Source organism: Prionailurus bengalensis, chromosome B4 (assembly GCF_016509475.1).
Source record: "Prionailurus bengalensis isolate Pbe53 chromosome B4, Fcat_Pben_1.1_paternal_pri, whole genome shotgun sequence".
Taxonomy (NCBI): Eukaryota; Metazoa; Chordata; class Mammalia; order Carnivora; family Felidae; genus Prionailurus; species Prionailurus bengalensis.
Genome location: NC_057358.1, coordinates 131,901,376 through 131,923,740, shown reverse-complemented (window position 1 = coordinate 131,923,740; position 22,365 = coordinate 131,901,376). Strand labels below are relative to the sequence as shown.

Below are 22,365 nucleotides of genomic sequence, written 5' to 3'. Positions count from 1 at the left end.
CCTCAGAAGTGGCACCCTAGACCTGATGGACAAGACAGCCTTCCCTTTCCCCGCTCACCCTTTGCTGCTGCTTCTGGAAGTGATCAGCAGCTGACCCCGTGGCCCCGGGGGCGGGGGTCATAGATGCACCGCTTCCTTCCAGGAGCTGGTGGGGCTGGCACCTGGGGTGAGTCACTTCCAGCTTCTGCCTGGGTTATTCAACGGGTGGGGGACCTGAAGGGTTCTAGCACCTTCTGCCGTGCCGTGAGAGGCCCGCCGAGTCGGTAGGCAGAGCGGAAGAGGCTGGCGTCCTTTTTCTCTTCCTTTCCCTGAGCCGTTGGATTTTCCCCTCACTTCATCCCCAACAGAAAGACAACGTGGAGATGATCAAGGCCCTCATTGTGTTTGGGGCAGAGGTGGATACCCCAAATGACCTCGGAGAGACTCCTGCTTTCATAGCTTCCAAGATCAGCAAACGTAAGTGCCCTGCACTCCGGTCCCAGAGTTGGGCGGGGGTGGTGGTGGTGACGCATGCACTGGGGAGGAGGGGTGGTCCCAGCAGCCCGGCACCAGCATCCTGTCCGTACCCACCCCACTTGCTCTCTGCGTAGGGTTTCCAGGAGCACCTGGGAGGCAGAGAGGGGAAGCTTCCTGTGCCCGAGCACAAGGGCCATACCCAGTAGGTGGGACCCTCCAAGGGGCTTGCCAAGCCAGTGTCCTCTTCTGTGCCGCCCTCATCCCACCTCTGGGTGCCAGGACTCGGGGGGAGGCAGGTGGGGGAGGCAGTAAGTAATTCCCGGATGGAGCCACTCGCAGGAAGAACGGTGGGTGGATGCATGCCCGCTAACACGAGTGTGTGTGCACGCGGGCTTGAGGCACACACTGCATGCTCGCTTGGTGAGCCCTGGCATCAGGGCTGGAGAAAGATCATCCTCAGCAGAAGCCCGGGCCCCCTCGGGGGGTTTCAGGGAGCCGTGGAGGCTGCCGTGGGCGCGCAGGTGACTGTGTGTGCGCACGTGTGTGTGTGCTACTTCCTAAAAACATCCTTTTTAGTTACCCTGTCTGTTAGATGAGGGTAAATGCCCACGGACTGGCTCGTCCCTTTCGAGCCCTGGGAGGGACTCTGCATTCGGCAGTTTTGAGAATTGCCATACGTGCAGCCCCGACACGGGGCGCGATCGCTCAAACCACAAGATCATGACGTGGGCCCAAATCACGAGTTGGACTCTTAACTGACTGAGCCACCCAGGCGCCCCATTGTCGTGGTTTTTTGTTTGTTTGTTTTGTCTTGTTTTTTACTGTTTTTAAATTTTTGATTTCTGACTGTTCATGGTAGTTTGTAGAGATGTGTGTATGGAGGGGGGAGTCCTGTTTTCTTGACCAGAAGTGAAGGGAAAGAGGGGGACCCCAAATACCCAGACCGGGTAACCTCGACCCCTTTCCAGATTCTGTGGTCGACCTCAGCACCTGCCCTGGGCCCCAGGAAGCTATTGGGCTACAGGCGACTGGAGTCAGCACGCCCTGTCAGGGTGGGGTCAGGCCTCCCGGGCGCCCAGTTCCCCCACATACCCAGGCCGCCTGGTAGATGAGAGAGGGGACCATGTGTGGAAAGGAGGGGCCTCTCACTTGCTTGTTGACATCATTTGTGATCCTGTGCGATCTCCCCTCCCCCAAACCTTACTAGTTGTCACCAGGAAGACGCTCTTAACTCTGCTGAAAAACGTAGGGGCCGACCACCGCCTCCCACTCACCCAAGGGGCCCCCTCGGAGCAGTGTTCCACTGCGACACATCACTCCTTGTTCTCCCAGGAAAGATCTCAGCCCCCACCGATCAGCTTAAACAACCTAGGTAGGCCTCTTTCCTGCCACACTCCCTCCTCTCCAGCTGGTCCCCAGGCACTGGGATCGGAGCAGTCCTGATCCGAAGGAAACGGGGCCCAGGGTAGAAAGTTGTTGAAAGGAACGAGGGAGGTTGGGGCAGGATTCGTCAGCCTCTGGAGGCAGCCAGCACCCATGGAGCCCAGAGGCCTGGGGGGAGAGGGGCCCCTGGCTAATGGCCCGCAGTCCATTTCTCCTGAGAGGATGTCCTGAACATGGTCTCCGGTCTGGGCGTCCCCGTGGCACCTTTGGGGTGAGGACTGTCTCGGCCTCTTGTGCCCTGGGAGCTCAGGGTGGGGCGGTGAGGAGTGCTGTTGGGGTCCGGCACCCCTGGCCCTCTGGCTTCAATGAGGAGCGTGTCTGCCATGCTGCTGTATCTCTGTCAGGCCTGGGGCCCGTGTGTCTGTCGCCTGCTGGCCCTTTGGTGACCTACAGGCTTTTGAACAGGGCCAGGCACCCTGCATCTGCCCCTAGGTGACCTTGGTGCCCATGGAGATGGCCCCCAAGGAGATGGGGTCCCGTCTCTGGGCTTTCTGTGGGCTGACCCAGCCACGGCCTAGACTGTGTGAGAGCCAGGTCCCCTGGATAGGGCCGTCGGCAACCAGTCCTCAGCAAGCTGGCCTTTCTCCCCGCTGCTGTGGAAGCAGACACCAGCACCTGTAGCCTGGATGGCCCAGCCTAGCCAGGAGTCAGGAGAGCAGAGCCCGCGGCCACAGTTTGTCCTTCTGGCTCCTCCTCTCCGCTCCCCTGCCCGTCCCCGTCTAGGACCTGCCCCCCCTCCCAACCCCATCTTTATCTCTCAATTTTACAGGCAGGCAGTCACCCACGCCAGGCTGGATGGTGGGCCTGGGGCGAAGCGTCCGATGGGTAATGCCCTGGGCCTGGAGGGGCTGCAGAGCCTGCCCAGCCCCGAGTTAGCTGTAGCTCTAGTGGCCTCTTCTCAGCTGCCTGCCCGAACACATGAGCCATTCTTGCCACCCTCCCCCTGGCACTCTGGCCACTGCCTCTTCTGGCCGGTCTCTGCTTGTCTCACCCACCCTCTGGCCACCTGCTCTGGTGAGGGTAGATACACTGCCTTGCAGCCTGCCTCCCTGCTTTGCTGCTTCTAGACTCTGCACGGTGGTGGGGAGGGCAGTCAGGATCCAATGGCATGGCGGTGCTGGGCCAGGCCCCCGGGGCCGGGCTGCTGGCCAGGAGGGCAGCCAGTCCATCCGGGGGGTGGGCTCGGGCCCAGAGGAGAACATGGGCAGAGGGGTGGGTGCGGCTGGTCTGAGAGGCCGCTGAGGAAAGTTCCAGACCTGGGATCAGGGCGAGCAGCCTCTGAAGAGTGGTCGGTTATCTCCCTTTGCTCATGGGTTTAAACCGAAAGGAGTGTCCTGACTCACTCCTTTTGGCTAAATGACCTTGGACGAGTTTATGTAGCCTCTTTGAGCCTCATCTGTAAATTGGGAATAAGGATTCTGGTGACGGCGGCTGCCAGCAACTCCACTTGCCCGATGCATGAGAAAGTGCTCTGTGAGCTGGAAACACCAGCCACGGAAGGGGTGCTTGTGCTCTGGGGCTTTGGGAGGAAGGCACCGCGGAGAGTCTGGGAGGTGGCCGGGCGGGGGTGAGGGATGCTTCCCAGGGCAGGGGGCCACCCTCTGCACTCGAGCCCGTTTCACCCCAAGGGGCCCGTGGCCTCTGGCCCAGCTGTATCTTGGGACAAAGGGCCCTTCCTGGTGGCAGGGGGCAAGGTGCGCCCCCTAGGGCCAGCAGGGTGAGGGCTCAGCTCCAGATTTGCTCAGGGCCCGTGGGATTGGGGGGGGGGGGTGCTTGGCACCTGCGTGGCCCCAGCCCACTCTGCCCTGTGCCTCGCAGAACTGCAGGACATCATGCATATCTCCCGGGCCCGGAAGCCGGCGTTCATCCTGAGCTCCATGAGGGACGAGAAGCGGATGTAAGTGGGGGAGGGAGGGAGGGGGACCACATGCACCAGGCCTCTGTTTGGTGCCCTCCAGCAGGTTCAGGGCTGCTTAGTGCATACCACAGCCCTATGAGGTGGCTTGTGTCCTCTGTAGTTCACAGCCAAGAGACTGGGTGTTCGGAGAGCCTGGGTCTGCTCTCTCATCAGGGACCGTGCAGGCTGTGGGTTACACGATAGAGCTGGCTGCAAGCCTGTCCCGTCCCTCCTGACCTTGTGTTGTTTGTTGGGGAAGGTCACCCACATCCCCACTGCGATGCTGAGCCTCCTTCCCTCTGGCTCCATCCTGGCCCCTGCCCTGCTTCCCTCCACAGAGCTGGTGGGCCGGGCGGACTTCCCGAGCACCTGCTGTACGTCCAGGCCCGTTCTTGGAGGCAGGCCTGCGTGATGGGCACAAAGAGCAGAGGCCTTTGTCCTTGAGGGCGGTCCCTGGGGCCTCAGAAGCGGTGCCTGCCAGCACGGCAAGTTCCTGGCACAAACGTGCGTGGGCTCGACTGCGCTCTGTCTTCCTTTCCGTGATAGAGTTGCTTTCTTGTTCTCCGTTTGCGACTGTCCCACGTCCCTAACAGCTTTCCTAGGGAGGGATTAGGGTCCTTGTTTCGCGCAGACAGAACCTGAGTCCCTGGGAGGCGAAGTGCCTTGCTCAGGCTCACACCATGAGTGTCGGAGCAAGACTCTAGTCCCGGTCTCCCGAGTTCCTGCCCTTTCTGCTGCCGCAGGCACTCTCCCGGCTGCCTCAGTAGTGCCGGCCCCCGCAGGGCAAGCTCTCAGTCCGCAGACACAGTCCCTGCTCCTAGGGCCAGGCAGTGGCAAGTGGTTCTGCCTCCCCTTGCCTGAAGGGTTGGCTTCCCCTTGGTAAGTCCTACTTGTTTCCAAGGCCACTCTGTAACATGCCCCGTGGGGGTGCACCTGCTGCATCAGCATTGTAGTTCTCTGCTCCCACTGAGCTTCCTGCATGTGCGCGCACATGTGCGCACACACACACACACGCACACACACACCTGCACAGGGGCTGAGGAGGGTAACATCCCGACCAGTAAGACCAGAGGAGGCAGATTCTCCAGCCGGACTCAGATGGTTTGCAGCAGCCTGAGTACTCTCCCTGGAGGTGGGACTGAGGCGACAATCAGGACACCCCCGTGGGGACCTTCCCACGAAAGGCTGCGAGCCTCGTAGCTCAGCCTTGCTCCCTGTGGGCTGACCTCTCCGTTGTAAGCCCCACATCCTCAGAAGGGTCTCTTGCGTTTTTGCTCTGGCCCCCTGGTCATGGGCCCTGCAGGCCTCCAGTGACGGCCCAGCATCCCCTGCCACGCTCTGGGCTTGCTGCGGGGCTGGGCAGCTTGTCCAGAAGAAGGACCCTAGAGGTGGGGCATCCGGGCCTCCTTCATTCACCAGCTAGTCCATCGGACGCCTCCCGAGTGCACTGGAAAGGCGGCGCTGCGCGGAGCAGGGCAGTCCCTGCTCTTGGAAGCTTCTGTCCCACCCACTGGGGGAGAAAGTGAACGAGGGAAGACCGCCCGCTTGTGGGAGGGAGAAGGGCTCTACAGCAAGAAAGTGGGTGGAGAAGGAGCCGGCTGAGCCGGAGGGTGCTAATGGCATCAGAGCAGGCTTCTCCGGGCGGTGACATTTACGCTGAGATGGAAGGATGAGGAGGCCAGACGGAAGCTTCCTAGTCTGAGCACAGACAGTGGAAGCCTTAGGGCAGGGAGCTGGGCACGGCAGGACCGAGGGAGACGTGTCGGGTCGTGTTGCCCAGCAGGTGACTCAGGAGTCAGCAGACCCTCCCCTTCCCCCATCCCTGTCTGGGTCCGGCCACATCGCTTCCCCATCTCGTGACTTTGGGTGGTCACCTAACCTCTGAGCTTCACTCCTCCCCAGACGTGCACAGGGGTAGCAGGGAGCGTCTGCCTCCAAGGGGTGTGGGACATCTAAGTGAACTCATGCGGGTGAAAGCCCCTCACAGCTCCTGGCACAGAGATGGTGCTTCCTCCCTGCCCCCCTCCTCCCTCTCCACCCCCGTTCCTGGCTGCAGGAGAGCCCTTCCCCCAGCCTCGTTTAATTCAGACAGACTTTTCTCAGGCACCTGCTTCCGGTCAGGCCCCCGACTGGGAATCTAGGCCCAACCAAAACCCAGTGGGAGAGACAGACCCAGGTGTCTGCTGAGGTGACACCTGGCCGCTCCCTTCATTGTTCCTGCACCTTCCCCCTCCTGAAATACTATATGTTTATTTCCTTACTGACGGCGCTCCCCCTACCTGCCCCCCGCCCCCCACACACCCCTAAAAGCCCAGTAGCACGAGCTCCACAGGGCCTTGTCTCACACCGTCACAGATGCTCAGGGACACGGGCCCACGTAAGGAGCTGGGCTCTAATGGGCCCTCTTCTCTCCCGCTGCTGTCCCCACCACAGCCACGACCACCTGCTCTGCCTGGACGGAGGGGGCGTGAAGGGCCTCATCATCATCCAGCTCCTCATTGCCATCGAGAAGGCCTCGGGCGTCGCCACCAAGGATCTCTTTGACTGGGTGGCGGGGACCAGCACTGGAGGCATCCTGGCCTTGGCCATTCTGCACAGTGAGGGCGGCCCCGGGGGCGGTGGGGGCAGGGTGTGGGGGGGCGGTTGGGATCTGCCCTCAAATTGGGCTCAGCTTCTTTTCAGAGCTTTGCAAAGAGAGTCACTGGGGACGGGGAGGCCTGTAAGCCCTTTGTGGGGCGGGTGAGGGTGTTGGGGTCTGAGGCTCAAGAGAGAAGGGCTTGGAGGCAGGCTAGGGGCATGGTGCCCTGCCCTCCACGGGGGACAGAACTGGTTGCCTTTCAGTGTAGGAACCATTTTTATGTCAATTGCCTCCACCACTCCTGCCCAAGGCCTTGTGAGGCAGGCACCTCAGGGCCTCAAAACCTGCTGAAAATAAGGAAAACCATCCTGAGGGTGGATGGTCTCAGGGAGGAGGAGCCACAGGGCCACAGAATGCCGGAGCCCCGGCCTGCACGTCGCATTTTACCCCCAGAGACGTTGAGGCCCCGGTGGGAGAGGTGACTCAAAGTCACATAGCCCACCCATGGGGTTACTGGGGCTAGGACAGTTCCCTAGACTCTCAGCCCAGCACTTCCCAAGGCCACAGGTCTTGCACTGCAGCGCCCTGCATACCAGACAGGCTTCTGGGTAGTTCTTGTCTCCACTCAAGCTGGGCTGCCTGTGGGGGGCCCTCCCAGAGCCAGCAACCACCCAGGCAATTGTCCTCTGCCTTGGGATCCCTAACCTGACATCCTTGCCCCAGTGCCTGGCGGAATCCAGGCTCTCCAGGCACACACCCCCCCCCCCCCCCCGCCCATGTCTTGAAGGCACCAGGAGAGGACCTTCTTGCCCCCAGGCAGGGCCTGTGGGTCAGGTGCAGGCTCCAGCTCAGGGACCCCCAGTCCCCTGGGGGAATCGCAGGTACCTGGGTATTCACTGTGTGAAGAGGCCACGGGCCAGCCGTTCAGAGTGTCAGGGACATGGGGCAGCCTGCTCAGCCGGTGGCTGAGAGCAGCGTCCCATCGAGCTCCTCCGGGACGAGGAGGATTATCAGTCAGTAAACTGCTAGCGTCAGGGGGCCCACATCCCCTCTCTGGTCTCCAGTTCTGCCTTCCATGAGAGCAAAGCTATCTCAGATCTGCCTCTGCTCGGTGGGGCAGGAGGTCCGCGGCGGAGGTTCTGGCCTCCTCCAGAAAGGGTCACTTCCTTCTTTAGACTCCCAGGGGCTATGGGAGAGATTTGAGAAGTCTCATACGGGCAGACCCCCTCCTCTCCGCAGACCCCTCTGCGCGCACAGCCCAGGTGCGGCCTGCTCCTTCTGGCTGTCCTCAGAGGCCCGCAGGACAGGGCTGGCCCTTCTGTTCTGAGCCACATGAGGTGGTTCTAGATTCAATTTACAAGCTCTTACACTCTCGGGGCCCTCTCTAAGGAAAATAATACAAAGTTGGGAACACAGAATTAGGCCCAGAGCCGCGGGGCTGCTGAAGGAGATTTCTGCCTCTGCGGGAAGTTTCCCAGGAGAGGCCCAGGAGCCCAAGCCTGGGTAGTGCCTGAGTCAGTCCGGTCCCCTCCTGCCATCCCCTGCCGGCCACCGTGGTCCTGCGGCTGTCAGGGCGTGGCCCTCGTGTCTCCCCGATCTTGTTCTAGGCAAGTCCATGGCCTACATGCGGAGCGTGTACTTTCGCATGAAGGATGAGGTGTTCCGAGGCTCGCGGCCCTACGAGTCGGGGCCCCTGGAGGAGTTCCTGAAGCGCGAGTTTGGGGAGCACACCAAGATGACCGACGTCAAGAAACCCAAGTAAGGCTCCTCAGCGGGAGCGCTGTGGCCGTGGCCCCGGCTAGGCAGCCCTTCGGCTGTTCCCCCGCGGGGCCGAGGGCTCCCTGTCCTGGTCTGGTTAAAGCTGAGGGGCCGGGGAGGCGAGATGCTTCTTCCCAAGTGAACCGGGGGCTTCTGGAGGACATTGCGGACACCCTCACCCCAGGTCCGAGGGGGTCGCGTCTGGTCCACCATACACTCAGGACCTTTTTGCTGAGCAGGGCTCTGCCCCAGGCATCGCATGTGCGCGGTGGGGGGTGAAAGGTGCAACCACCGGGCGGAAAGGCTGGGGCGCCATTTGCAGGCTGGTTGGGAGGTAACTGACCTGAAAAGTGACAGCCATGCAGGGCCTCCCGTGCTTGAGGAGTTCCAGAAAAGCCTGCAGCACAGCTATTTCTTTGTAATACTCCCCACCCCAGGATTACTTTCTCGTCTGTTTCTTGCCTGTCTCCCCGCCAGGCTAGAGCTCCCTGAGGCAGAAACGTGGCCGTGTGTTTCCTCTGTACCCCCAGCATCTGGCACAGTGCCTGCCCCAGAGCAGGGCATTGAGAAGTGTTCATGAGCTGACTGACTGTCAGAGAAAGAGAGAGAGAGGGAGAGAGACAACGAACTGAGGGGCCTGCGGGCAAGGTGGTCACGGGGGCTTCCTGGAGGAAGTAACATGTCAGCAAGGCCCTAGAAATTTAGGGAGGATTTCTTTTCATAATAAAGCTTTTTTTCTTTTTTCTTTTTCTTTTTTTCCATTTAAGAATAGTACCTAGTCTTTTAAGAAAATCTGGCAAATACAGAAAGTAAGAAGGAGGAAAATCTCATCCACGTAGTAAAACCCAAAAGATAACTATTTTTGGTTTTATTTTGTTTATTTATTTATTTTAAATCTTGTTTAGGGGGCGCCTGGGTGGCTTGGTCGGTTAAGCGTCCGACTTCTGCTCAGGTCATGATCTCACGGTCCGTGAGTTCGAGCCCCGTGTCTGGCTCTGTGCTGACAGCTCAGAGCCTAGAGCCTATTTTGGATTCTGTGTCTCCCTCTCTCTCTGCCCTTCCCCAGTTCATGCTCTGTCTCTCTCTGTCTCAAAAATAAATAAACGTTAAAAAAAATTAAAAAAAAAAACCACCTTATTTAGTTTGAGAGACAGAGCAGAGGAGGGGCAGAGAGAGAGAGAGAGGGAGAGAGAAAATCCCAGGCAGTCTCTGTGCTGTCAGCGCGGAGCCCGATGTGGGGCTCGATCTCACCAACTGTGAGATCACGACCTGAGCCAAAACCAAGAGTCGGGTGGTTAACCGACTGAGCCACCCAGGCGCCCCTTAAAGATAACTGGTTTTTAAAAAAAATTGTTTTTAATGTTTTTATTTATTTTTGAGACAGAGAGAGACAGAGCATGAGCAGGGGAGGGGCAGAGAGAGAGGGAGGCACAGAATCCGAGGCAGGCTCCAGGCTCTGAGCCGTCAGTACAGAGCCGGAAGTGGGGCTCGAACTCACAAACCGTGAGATCACGACCTGAGCTGAAGTCAGACGCTTAACCGACTAAGCCACTCAGGCTCCCCAAAGATAACTTTTTAAAACATTTTTATGTATTTTATCCTAGACATTTTTGCTCTTTTTTCTTATGGTGAAATAGAACATTTAGAAAAGTACATAAACCAGTTCAGTGAATAATTACAAAGCAAACACCCACGTAACCACCAGCCAAGTCCAAAAGCCCTTTGAGCACGTCCCCAGCCCCATCACAACCCCTGCCCTGCCGCTTGGGGGCGCTGTCCTCCTGACTGCGGTCATGTGGATTTCCTGTACAATTTCACCGCCTGTGACTGCAGCCCTGAGCAGCGTGGTTTCGGTCTGGCCTGTCTCTGGGCTTGGACGGACGCATTTGATGTTCTCGCTTCCCTCCGTCCAAGCCGCATTTTGTCAGCGTGGCCCCCGCTGCTGGGCGAAGCTGTGTTGCATTCATTTCCATTGCCGTGGGGGACTCCCCTGGACGGCGATGCCCAGTTTGCTTCTCCCAGTACCTTCCATCAACATTTCGGTTGTTTCCACTTTGGACCTCTGGGGAGGAGTCCTGCAGTGAACACCTCCGGACCTGATTTCTGACCCACGACTGTACATGTCTCCACCTGTCAGAAAATGCATGGCTTCAGCTCATAGATTCGGACCAACTCTTTTTTTCAAAGTGCGGTTTCTGTTTTCTCTCTCATTAAGCCATGTTTGGGAGTTTCTGTTGCTCCGCATTCTTGTTTATGTTTGGTTGTTATCAAACGTTTTTATCTTTACAAATCCGGGGGGGGGGGGGGGGGTGAAAGGTGGTGTCTCCATGTGGCCTGAGTTTTCATTTTCCTGATTTACTGCGGAGATTGAACACGTTTGTATATGTTTAGAGGTTGTTTGCGTTCCTCTTTTGTAAAGTTCCTGTTCAGATGTTTTGCCTATTTTTGGTAAAATGGGGTTGTGGGATTTGGGGGTTAAGAGGCTTCTATGTATGTATGTATGTATCTATCTATTTTTAAGTAATCTCTACTCCCAATGTGGGACTCAAACCCACATCCCTGAGGGGTTAAGAAGCTTCTTAATGATTTATTTTAGAGAGAGAACATGAGCAGGGGAGAGGGGCAAAAGGAAAGAGAACGAATTGCAGGCTCCACACTCAGTGTGGAGCCTGATGGCGGGGCTCGATCCCGTGACCCTGGGATCATGACCTGAGCCAAAATCAAGAGTGGGACACTCAACCGACTGAGCCACCTAGGTGTCCCAGTGATATTTATATCCTAAAAACTAGTCGTTTGATGGGTATATAGATGTGAAATCTTGTATATAGATTTGAAATCTTTTCTCCCATTCTGTGGCTTGACCTTTCATTCTCTTTACAGCGTTTTGTTGATGAATGGATTTTTTTTTAAGTTTATTTGTTTATTTTGAGAGAGAGAGGGAGAGCATGAGCAGGGGAGGGGCTGAGAGAGAGAGAGAGAGAGAGAGAGAGAATTTCAAGCAGAATCTGAGCGACCAGGGCTGAGCCCGATGCAGGAGTCAAACTCACAAACCACGAGATCATGACCTGAGCCCAAATCAAGAGTTAGACGCTTAACTGAGCCACCCTGGTGCCCCTGATGAATGGATGTTCGTAAGGTGGTAGAATTTATAAATGTTTTTCTTTTTATGGCTAGTGCTTTTTATGTCTGTTCAAGAACCCTTCCTTGGGGCACCTGGGTGGCTCAGTCGGTTGAGCGTCCAACTTTGGCTCAGGTCATGATCTCGCGGTCCGTGGGTTCGAGCCCCGCATCCGGCTCTGTGCTGACAGCTCAGAGCCTGGAGCCTGTTTCAGATTCTGTGTCTCCCTCTTTCTCTGACCCTCCCCTGTTCATGCTCTCTGTCTGTCTCAAAAATAAATAAATGTTAAAGAAAATTAAAAAAAAAAAAAAAAAAAAAAAGAACCCTTCCTTAACCTTGAGGCAGGGAGCGATTTTCTTGTCAGCTCAGAAATCTCTCAAGATCTGCCTTTCACGTTTAGGGCTTTATCAACCTGGAACTGGGTTTTGTATCAGGGGAGACCCAATATCACGTTTCCCACATGAACAACCAGTTTCCCCAGCCTCACCTGTGAAGAAGCCCGTCTTTCCCTCCATTTCTGCAGGCCATGCTTCCACAGAGGTGGCTCGGGGGTCCTTGCTTGGTTGTTTCTGTGTTCTGTTCCGTGGGCTGGGTCCCTGTGCCCATGCCCTGACTTTCCCGTTGTTCAACTTTCCCGGTATCTGGGAGGGCAAGGCCTCCCACCTGGTCCGTCCCCAAGGGTATCATGACTGTTCTTAGAGACACCATAGAGAAGTAGTTAAGAGCGCGTGCTTTGAGCTCCTGGGTGGCTCAGTTGGTTAAGCATCTGACTCTTGATTTCAGCTCAGGTCATGATCTCACATACGTGAGATCGAGCCCCACGTCGGGTTCTTTGCTGACAGCGCGGAGCCTGCTTGGGATTCTTTCTCTCCCTCTCTCTCTCTGCCCTTTCCCCACTCTCTCTCCCTCAAAATAAATAAATAAAACTAAAAAAGAAGAAGAATAAGAGCAAATGCCCTGAAGTTTCTTCTCAAAAATAGAAATAATGTAGACCTGCCTCGTGGGGTTTCCAGGAGGAGGAAAAAAGTCACAATGTGCGGTTCAAGGGTTGCTTTGTGCTTTCGGAAATGGTAGCATCCGATTGTCAAATTCTACAGAATATCAACTCCTACTGGGATTTTGATTACGAGCACATTGAATCTGTACGTTTATCTGGGGTGGGGGGAGAAATGACATCTGAAAACGCGGAACCTTCCATTCAGAGGATATAGGAAAGCGTTCCGCTTGTTTGAAGTTTCTCCACGTGGTTTTATAATTTTCTCTGTCGAGATCTAGCACGTGGGGTGTTTGTATCTGTTTCAGGTACTTCATGTGTTTTGTGCTATTGTAAATTACCCATTTTTAGGGATACCGCGTATTTATTTTACAGTGTTGAATTGTGGTAAAATATACATGACATAAAACGTGTCATCTGAACCGTCCGAGGTACAGTTGACTAAGTGTCCAGCAGACTCACACTGGTATGCAGCTGGCCTCCCAGACTTTTTAATCCCGCAAAACTGAAACTCTGTTCCCGTTAAACACCTCTCCATTGGCCTCTCCCCCCATCCGTGGCAACCACCGTTCAACTTTCTGCCTCTATGATTTTGATGACTCTAGGGATCTCCTGTAAGGGGACCGTACAATATTTGTCCTTTTGCAGCTGACCCCTTTCAGGGAGCATAACATCCTGGAGTTTCATCCGTGTTGTAGCGCGTGTCAGAGTTTCCTTCCTTTCTAAGACCGAATAACACGCCGCTGTCTGGATACACCACACTGTGTTTATCCATTCATCTGTCGATGGCCTTTTGGGTTGTTTGCATCTTTTGAGTATTGTGGATAACGCTGCTATCCACAGGGGTGTACAGGTACCCTTCCTAGATCCCGCTCTCAATGCCTGGTGCCTTGGACAGAGAGAATTCTGGGGGGCTCCGTTGGCTAATAATATTTTGTTTAGATTTTGCATCCCGTGTTCATGAGTGAGCGGGACCTGTTTTCCCATTTGGGGGCTGCTGGGTTTTGCTTTTGAGGGAGTGTTTCTCATTTTCTATTTTCTGGAGAAGTTGGTCTAAGAAAGACTTCATTCTTCCTTGTGTATTTGGTAGAATTTGCCAGGGAAGTCACCAAGGCCTGGAGTTTGCTTCGGGGAGGATATTTGATGAAGGGATTAATTTCTTTAGTGGTAGAATTTCTAAATGTCTTCTTGAGTTGGTTTTGGTTATGTTTTTCTGGGAATATGTCCATTTCATCAGATCTTCAAATTCATTGGCCTAGAGTTGTTTAGAATATTCTCTTATTATCTTTTTAATGTCTGCAGCATCTGCTGTGATGGGCCCTTCAGTCCCAATTATGTACACCTTCTCTCGAATTTACCAGTTCTGTCACAGGCTTTTCCATTGGATTGGTCCTTCAGAAAACCAATTCTTGGATATTTATTGGTTCTCTCTTGTGTGTGCTTTTTGGTTTCATTTGTTTCTGCTTTTATTTTTATTCCTTGCACTCTCTTTGGTTTTATTTCAGTGTTATTTTTTAACCCCTTGATTTTTAACCTTCTGTTCTTAAAACTACACTTCTCAATTTCTAAACTTAGGGAATTCTCCAGTTGTAGTTTTGTTATTACTTGCTTTGTGGCCAGAGGACACGCTCTGTATGATTTTAGTCTTTCAAAATGTGTGGAGACTTGGTTTGTGGACTTACTTGTACAGTCAGTTCTTATAAATGTCCCACGTCTAATTTGAAAGAATATGGATTCTGCATTGGGCACCAAGTACTGCACAAATCGATCAAGTCATATCGGCTAGAAATGTTGCTGAAAATTTCCAGGGGTGTCCGGGTAGCTCAGTTGATTGAGTGTCTGACTCTTGATTTTGGCTCAGGTCATGATCCCAGGGTTGTGGGATCAGTCCCTGTGTCAGACTCCACACTGAGCATGGAGCCTGTTTAAGATTCTCTCTCTTGGGGCACCTGGGTGGCTCAGTCGGTTGAGCGTCCAACTTCGGCTCAGGTCATGATCTCGCGGTCTGTGAGTTCGAGCCCCGCATCGGGCTCTGTGCTGACAGCTCAGAGCCTGGAGCCTGCTTCGGATTCTGTGTCTCCCTCTCTCTCTGACTCTCCCCTGTTCATGCTCTGTCTCTCTCTGTCTCAAAAATAAATAAACATTAAAAAAAGATTCTCTTTCTCTCTCCCTCTGCCCCTCTTTCCCACTCACATGTGCACTCTCTCTCTAAAATAAAAAAAAAATAATAATAAAATAAAATAAGTGTCCAAATCTGCCATATCCTTAAGAATTCTTTGTCCACTTCTTTTATCGATTATTGAGAGAGACATGTTGAAATCTCCTACTCTGGGAACTTGCCCTTTTGCCCTTTAGTGCTGTCAATTTTTCTTTTAATATTTTGACACAATGCTATTAAGTGCGTGTATATTTAAATTTTTGTGTATTTTTCTAGTGACTGGGATCTTTTATTATTATGAAGCAGCTCTCTTTACCTCTAGGAATGCTTTTTGCTTTAAAGCCTGTTTTGTCCTGATACTAATACAGTGACATCAGCTTTCCTTGGTTATATTTGTGTGGTAGATCTGTACTTGCCCTCTAATTCAAACTTCTTTGAATCCTTCTGTTTTAGAGATATCTTTTGTACTTTTACTTGTAATCTTTTACTCTTTGTTCTTATCTAGAGCATTTAGTCCATTTATAGGCTTTAAATGCATAGTAATATATTGATTTAAGTCAACTAGTTAAGTCTGATTTAGTTGATTGATTTGACTATCAGAAAGTTCATGTGGTTAATCTAATAGTTTATATGGCTGGTCCATTTTTATTTATATGATTACTGATATATTTGGGATGATATGTGCCATCCTATTTTGTTCTCCATTTCTTTTCTCTTTCTTACCTTCTTTTAGAATTGCTGAATAATTTTGATCTTTATATTCCTCCCCCCCCATAGTTTCAAGTTTGTGAACTCATTTCTTTTTTTGTTAGTGAATACTTTACTTATGAAAGCCTAAATTTAATTGATACCATTACCCTCCCCTCAGATAATCAAGGATTTTAAAATAATTTAATTCCATCTTGTTTTTTTTAAGCATCACAAGACATTATTATTAGCTTTTGAAGTTGGTTTTCATTTAGATTTACCCTTTAGACTTACCCAGTAGTGTGCTGGTAAACCAGATCTCTGGGGGGAAAAAGTCCTGATTTATAGTGTTCGCTAATTCCCATGGCATGAACACTCCCACCATGGCCAATTTCAACTTACCAACCATTTAATAACTACCTTGTGGGATTTAGCAATAGGTTCTTACAAGCCAGTATGAGCTGGCTTCTGCACACCATTGGCTCTGTGTGTGTGTGTGTGTGTATGTGTGTATGCATATGTGTGTGTGTATTACATCTTTGCTCTACAGTGTTTCTTGCATCTCAAACTTCCATCTGTGACCACTTTCCTTCTGCCTGATATGAATTACTTCCAGTTTAACCTGCATGGTATTTATTAGGCTTGAATCTTTGGATTGTTTCCTTTCCTCAGTTCTGGAATCCTGAGTTGTTATCTCTTCAACCCTTGCCTCTTCCTAATTTTCTCTCTCCTCCTTGTGGAACTACAATTAAACATGTGCTAGACCTTTTCTGTCTTCTGTTTCTATTAATTTCTCCTGTATATTCTGTCATTCTGTCTCTCTGTGTTACATCCCAATTTCTTCTTACCTGTTTTCCAATTCACTAATTCTCTCTGTAGCTTTATCTAATTTTCCATTTAACCTATCCATTGATTTTAAAAAATTCTATTGCTTTTTTATTTTTTAATTCTAGAATTTCTCTTTGGTTCTTCTTCAGTTCTTCTGGGTCATTACTGATAGTTTCCTATTTCTTGGTGATTTTATCACACTTGCCTTTGATGTTTTTAAACATTGTAGGCATAGCTGTTTTATCATCTGTGTTCAAGGACTCAAATATCTGTAGTCTTTATAGGTATATTTTACTGTTTATGTTGGTTTATACTGGTTTTCATTTATGATGTTTTATTTCATTGTGTGTCCTCCCCTCCCTTTTTTACTGTGTGGTGTTCCTTAGTGTTGAAATATAATATGACTAGATTCTATGAGGCCTAGAATGCAAGTATCTCCCTCCAGATTGTTTTGTGTTGTCTCTTCCAGGTACTAGGTACCCTACCATCTAATGCCACTATAACTAAATTCTTGACATAAAGTTTGGGGACTTCCCCGAGGTGATATGAATTTAGACCACAAATCTGCAGGAGGGTTAGCTTGTGGTTATACATTTTCAGGAATTTCTCTCTCTCTCTCTCTCTCTCTCTCTCTCTCTCTCTCTCTCTCTCTCTTATCCAATGCCAAAGCAACTTTCTTCACAGGCTCTGGGGTGGGAAAGGGGCAGATTTATTTCTGGCTCACCCCTACCCAAGAGCATAGTCCTTTGGGGTCCCAGCCTAATGTGGGGGTCTCCCATTAGACCCTGAAATTTTGGTGGGCCCTGGGCTTTGACTTTTGTCTCCCAAGTCCCATGAAGCCATCAAAACTGAAACTCAAATGTACTGAGTTTGGTATCTGCCTCAGGTCAAACCTAGGTCTATGCTTCACTTACCTCTCTGGATTTTTGCTTATCCTCAGAGCTTACCCTGGTATTTCCTTTCTGTCTTGTCAGGTCTCCTGTGTTTTATTTTTACTCTTTTTTCTTAATGTTTATTTTTGAGAGAGAGAGCATGGGGAGGGACAGAGAGACAGGGACAGAGGATCTAAAGTGGGCTCCGTGCTGACAACAGACAGCCCAATGCAGGGCTTGAACCCGGGAGCGGCAAGATCATGACCTGAGTCGAAGTCAGATGCTCAGCCGACTGAGCCACCCAGGAACCCCTAAGGGGATTTTTAAAAGTAATTTTTCTAGCATTTCACTTTTTGTTCAGTGGGGAGGTTGTTCAAATAAGCTTTCCACAGTATTCCCAGAAATGAAAAACTAGTATATTTTTCCTATGCAGAGGCAGAGTTTTTGTTCCCTTTCCTGTGTGGTGGTGGTGTTGTTTTTACAGCATAACAAACGTATTTCTTTGTTAGTCGGCTGGCACGATTTGGAGTGGGTGCAAAACATTTACTTACCCCTTCTCTTGCTACTGTTTATTTCTTTTTGTTTATTTTTTTAAAATTTTTTTTCTTAATGTTTTTATTTATTTTTGAGACAGAGAGAGACAGAGCATGAGCAGGGAAGGGGCAGAGAGAGAGGGAGACACAGAATCGGAAGCAGGCTCCAGGCTCCGAGCCATCAGCACAGAGCCCGATACGGGGCTCGAACTCACTGACTGTGAGATTATGACCTGAGCCGAAGTCGGGCGCTCAACCGACTGAGCCACCCAGGCGCCCAAGTTTATTTATTTATTTTTTTAGGAATCACTATGCCCAACATGGGGCTCGAACTCATGACCCTGAGATCAAAAGCTGCACGGTCCTCCGGCTGAGCCAGCCAGGTGCCTCAGACCGGGCCATTTTTTACTGTAATCATTACACTGCAACCAGTAGCTTTTTGCAAGAAGCTCTTACTGTAGCTCAGATTATTCCTTTGGGATAGATTTTCCAAAATGGAATTCTCAGATCAAAGAGCCAGGATATTTGTCAGATCTTAGTACACATTAGCTTCCCAGGGGGCTATGCCAGTCCGCACTCCCTGCACTATTTAAGGATGCTTGTCTCGTCTGAGACAAGTAAGAGTCTTCTTTAATAGATTATAGACTCACACGGTGGAACGTTGAAGAGGTTATCAAAGGTGACACGGTGAGAAGTCTCCTCCCACTGCTGTCTGTGAGCTGTAGCCACCGAGCTGTCCCCTGCCCTAGAGGCAGCTCATCGCTCCTAGGTTCCGCTCATGAGTCCTTCTGACCAAGCCAATAGACACATCAATTTTGGGGGTTTTGTTTTCAAATAAATAGTGGCATAGGATGCGCACCGGTCTAACCCTTACTTTTCGCACTTAACTGTCAACCTTGATGCTCACGGCCTATCAGCGCATCAAGTGCTTCCTCAGTCGTTCTGCAGTGACACAGACCCCACGGAGTAGGGGAGCCGCGCTGCATCGGCCCATCCCGTTGGTGGACCTTTCAGCTGCTTCCAGTGGTTTACTCTGTCCACCGATGCCGCTGTTGACAGCTTTGCGTGTGTCCGTGAGAATGTCTCAGGATGAACTCCCGGGACTAGGACCGATGGGTCCAAGGATAAGGCCTTCAGTGATTCGGACGCAGACGGCCAACGCGGGTTTTCAGGGGTGGGTAAGTCAGGGACTTCAGCCGTCTTGCCCTTCGTGTCTCTCCAGGGTGATGCTGACGGGGACGCTGTCTGACCGGCAGCCTGCTGAGCTTCACCTCTTCCGGAATTACGAGGCTCCGGAGTGTGTACGGGAACCTCGTTTCAGCCAGAATATGAACCTGAAGCCTCCGACTCAGCCCTCAGGTGAAAACCATGTTGGCTGCATCCGTGGGAAACAGTCGGCCCGAGAGGCTGCGGGGTGGTGGGTGGGAGTCGTAGGCTTGCTGCTGGGCACCTCCAGCCCACCACCATCCCTCACACTGCCCTGAGTCTTTATCGGCTGAGGGCAGGCCGCACCGGGGCGCTCTCCAGTCTCAGGCTGGAGGAGGCCCCTGGAGGTCCTCAGCTGCACCCTGCCTTGCACCGGGACGGCAGGGCCAGAGAGCATGGCCTGTGGGTCCTGCTTCAGAAGAGTCCCCAGCCTCTCCACCTCTCCCTACAGACCCGCACACGCACAGGCACGTGCACCCTGGGACTGCATGGGTTTGTACCGGTCCCTCGTGCCACTGGGCCACCCTCTTCCCTCACCCCCAGAGCAGCTGGTGTGGCGAGCTGCCCGGAGCAGTGGGGCGGCCCCCACCTACTTCCGGCCCAACGGGCGCTTCCTGGACGGCGGGCTGCTGGCCAACAATCCCACGCTGGACGCCATGACCGAGATCCATGAGTACAACCAGGACATGATCCGCAAGGTGAGAGCGCCGCGGGTCAGAGGGGCTGGACGTGACCGTCCACCGTAGCCACCCCTGTTTCAGCAAATCTTACTAAGGACGGACTCCTAGGAGACCAGATGGGCCGTGTCTGCCCAGAGCTCTGTGCTAATCAGAGGGATTCTGAGGCCCAATCTGCACCGAGTGGTGAAGGGCGGCTAGTGGGCAGCAGGCAGAGTGGTCCATGCCTGCCGTGGTGCTGGCTACCCTGCCCAGCCTGGGGACACGCGCTTGCCCTGTGTAAGCAGGGCTATCTATAAACAAGGATACGCCCCTCCAGGGGTTTGGGGTGCTGAGATAGCGGACCACGCAGGAGCCCAGGAGGAGGATAGCCTGTGCTGGGAGACCTGGGGGCTTGCAAAGGGCCCGTGGAGGAGACCTCTAGGGAGGAGACCCTGCAGCGTCCGTGACCCAGAGGAACAGAAGTGGGCCTTAGCCCTTAGCGCAGAGGCGGGGCTAGGCCCGTGTGTTACCAGCAGAGGTGCTGAGACGTGGGCTCAGGCCTCGGAGCCAGATGGCCTCAGGGTCTGGGCGCTGGCTCTGCCTGTGCTTCGCTCCGGCCACTGCACGGGGGATGGGTGGTACCAGCATGGGGACTGTCATGAGGCGTCCGTGTGCTTTTGTGTAAAATGTCTAGGACGGTGCCTGACCCCTAGTGTGCCATATCCTTGCCGGCTGTGGTTCTCACTGTGGTCATCAGGAAGCCCAGGGCGCAGCCCCTGGGTGACACAACAGGGGTGGCGGTCCGAGAGGCAGGCGCCCTCTAGCGGCCAGACCGGGCAGGGCAGGCTTCCTTGGAGGAGGAAGGGCTCAAAGATTTGGATGGGGAGGGTCATGAGTCATCCTCTGTCTGAGTCGCCTCCTACTTGGATGGCGGGGAGACTTGTCAAGGTTGCCCAGCATGTTGGAAGCGGAGCTTGTTGGGGAGCAGAAGAGAGGACAGCACAGGCTCTGCTTCTGCCACCTGGGGAAGGGTCCGCCGGTGGGCAGATCCCCTCCAACTACCCCTGTCCTGTCCCCAACAGGGCCAGGAAGGCAAGGTGAAGAAGCTCTCCATCGTGGTCTCTCTGGGGACAGGGAGGTCCCCACAGGTGCCCGTGACCTGTGTGGACGTATTCCGTCCCAGCAACCCCTGGGAACTGGCCAAGACTGTTTTCGGGGCCAAGGAGCTGGGCAAGATGGTGGTGGACTGTGTGAGTATGGGCCCCTCCCCGTGTCCTCTCCCCTCTGGATCTCAGCCCCCTGGGACCCGGGGCGTCAGGGAGGCTCCGTTGCACCTCTTTAGCCGGCCCAGGGGAGGGGGTTCCTGATTCATTCTCAGTTCTGGCAGGGACCCTTAGTGGCCACCTACACCTGGGGCTTTCAAACACAGCCCCCCTTCAAACACAGCCCCGTGCGGAAGCCCAGGATATCAGACGGACAAAAGCCTGTCTCCCTGACCCCGGTCAGGGGTTGCTGAACCACCTGAGAAAACCTCAGACCGTGCCCCTGTGTGACACAGCTGGGACAGTCACTGCGGCCCAGGCAGGGGGACTCTGCCGAGGAGTGGCTAAGCCAGACCAGGCAGGGGGACTCTGCCGAGGAGTGGCTAAGCCAGACTAGAACCTGGGGGTCCCTGGGCAGGCGCTGTGGGTACAGCTTGTGTAGGACGCTCACACTGACTGCTTCTTGCCAGTGCACGGATCCGGATGGGCGGGCCGTGGACCGGGCCCGGGCTTGGTGTGAGATGGTCGGCATCCAGTACTTCAGGTGAGGCCTCAGCTTCGGCTCCTAGGCCCCAGCCCCGTGTCCCGGCCTGGCCAGACCCAGTGAACTAACCCACCCAGCCCTTGGTGTGGATGTCCCCTCTCCCCACGCGGCCGCTCCGTGCCCCAAGCCCTCCCCAGTCCTAGCTCTCATCCCCAACCCAAGCCGAGCCTCGTGGGGTGACCCCCTCCTCCTTGACCCGGACAGATTGAACCCTCAGCTGGGGACTGACATCATGCTGGATGAGGTCAGCGACACAGTGCTGGTCAATGCCCTGTGGGAGACTGAGGTCTATATTTATGAGCACCGAGAACAGTTCCAGAAGCTCATTCAGCTGCTGCTGTCACCGTGAGGCCGCTGGGCACCCCCCGCCACCCCATCCCACCCACCCAGCCCTTGATGGAGAGGCCAGGTGACATCTAACCGGCGCGCCACTGGGCGGCTCTGCATCTCCAGACCAGACAGACCAGGCCTCAGAGGGCACTGGGCTTCCTGCCTGAGGCTGGTCCTGGGTCCTGCCCACACCGTCCCCGCCTTCTGGCACTTTTTGTCATTCCAGGCTTAGAAATCCTAGAGCCTCACTGGGGCCCTCTCCCTGATGGCCAAGGTCAACTGACGCTTGGGCCCCCAGCCCTGTTAGCTCAGACACCAGGCGTTCTCCCAGGTCCCCTGGCGGAGGGGGGATGCCAAGACCCCTTCCACTCTCTGTCCTCTTCCCTGGGGTGGGGGGCTTGGAGAAACAGGCCTTTGCCCACCCATCAGCAGGGGAAACCCAAGCCCCGCCGACTCTGCCCTCAACACACATGCAGCCGCCTGCACCCCTCGGAACTGCCCCACCCTGAGAGCTCCCCTCAGCTCTCAAAGGTCACTTCTGTGACTTCGGTTATTCCTCCCGACCCGAGGTGGTGGTTGATGGGTGGGGCGGGGAACCAGAGCCTGCCCTTAACTGAAATAAACGGTTTGATTCAAGCTCACCTGTGTTGTGTGCGCTGTGCTCAGAGTCCCCCAGGGCCCCGCACCCACCAGCTCCCTTCAGCCTTGACTGTCCTCTTCCTGTGCCCCCTTGGATGAATGCTGTTTCCCGGGCTCCCCTGGGGATACTACTTGTCTGCTCCAGGCCCCCCCAAATCAGGCCGTGAGGGTGTTCAGAGGCGGCAGCTAAGTCCACTTGCCCACGGTGGGGGGTGAGGACGAGCCCCAGTTGCCGGGGCAGGCAGCAGATGAGACCCAGAAAGGGCAGGGGGCTTGGGCGCGGTCACACGGCCAGTGCGGGGGGACAAGGTCTGGCCCGGGTCTGTGTGGCTCTGGGGCTTGTGGTACCGCCTCTCCAGCATGAGAGGGGCTGGGCGGGCTTTGGCAGATGTGGGATCCTCAG

General features: G+C 54.0%; 1 protein-coding gene across 7 annotated transcripts in view; it reads left to right on the top strand.

The window, feature by feature from the left end:
- The window catches only part of PLA2G6 (phospholipase A2 group VI), a 59,723-nt gene extending 37,759 nt beyond the window's left edge, over positions 1–21,964 (top strand). For 3 of the 7 annotated variants that reach the window (XM_043562563.1, XM_043562560.1, XM_043562564.1), the window contains exons 8-17: positions 348–456; positions 1,664–1,828; positions 3,718–3,796; positions 6,230–6,393; positions 7,982–8,132; positions 18,545–18,681; positions 19,072–19,226; positions 20,270–20,437; positions 20,920–20,993; positions 21,198–21,964. In XM_043562563.1, coding sequence (XP_043418498.1) covers positions 348–456; positions 1,664–1,828; positions 3,718–3,796; positions 6,230–6,393; positions 7,982–8,132; positions 18,545–18,681; positions 19,072–19,226; positions 20,270–20,437; positions 20,920–20,993; positions 21,198–21,342 — 1,347 coding nt within the window. In that variant the 3' untranslated portion in view covers positions 21,343–21,964. Of the gene's footprint in view, positions 1–347; positions 457–1,663; positions 1,829–3,717; positions 3,797–6,229; positions 6,394–7,981; positions 8,133–18,544; positions 18,682–18,979; positions 19,227–20,269; positions 20,438–20,919; positions 20,994–21,197 lie in introns of those variants that run through there. The other 4 variants (XM_043562565.1, XM_043562566.1, XM_043562567.1 and 1 more) reach the window with 3 other exon arrangements.
- Positions 21,965–22,365: the final 401 nt, after the last annotated feature.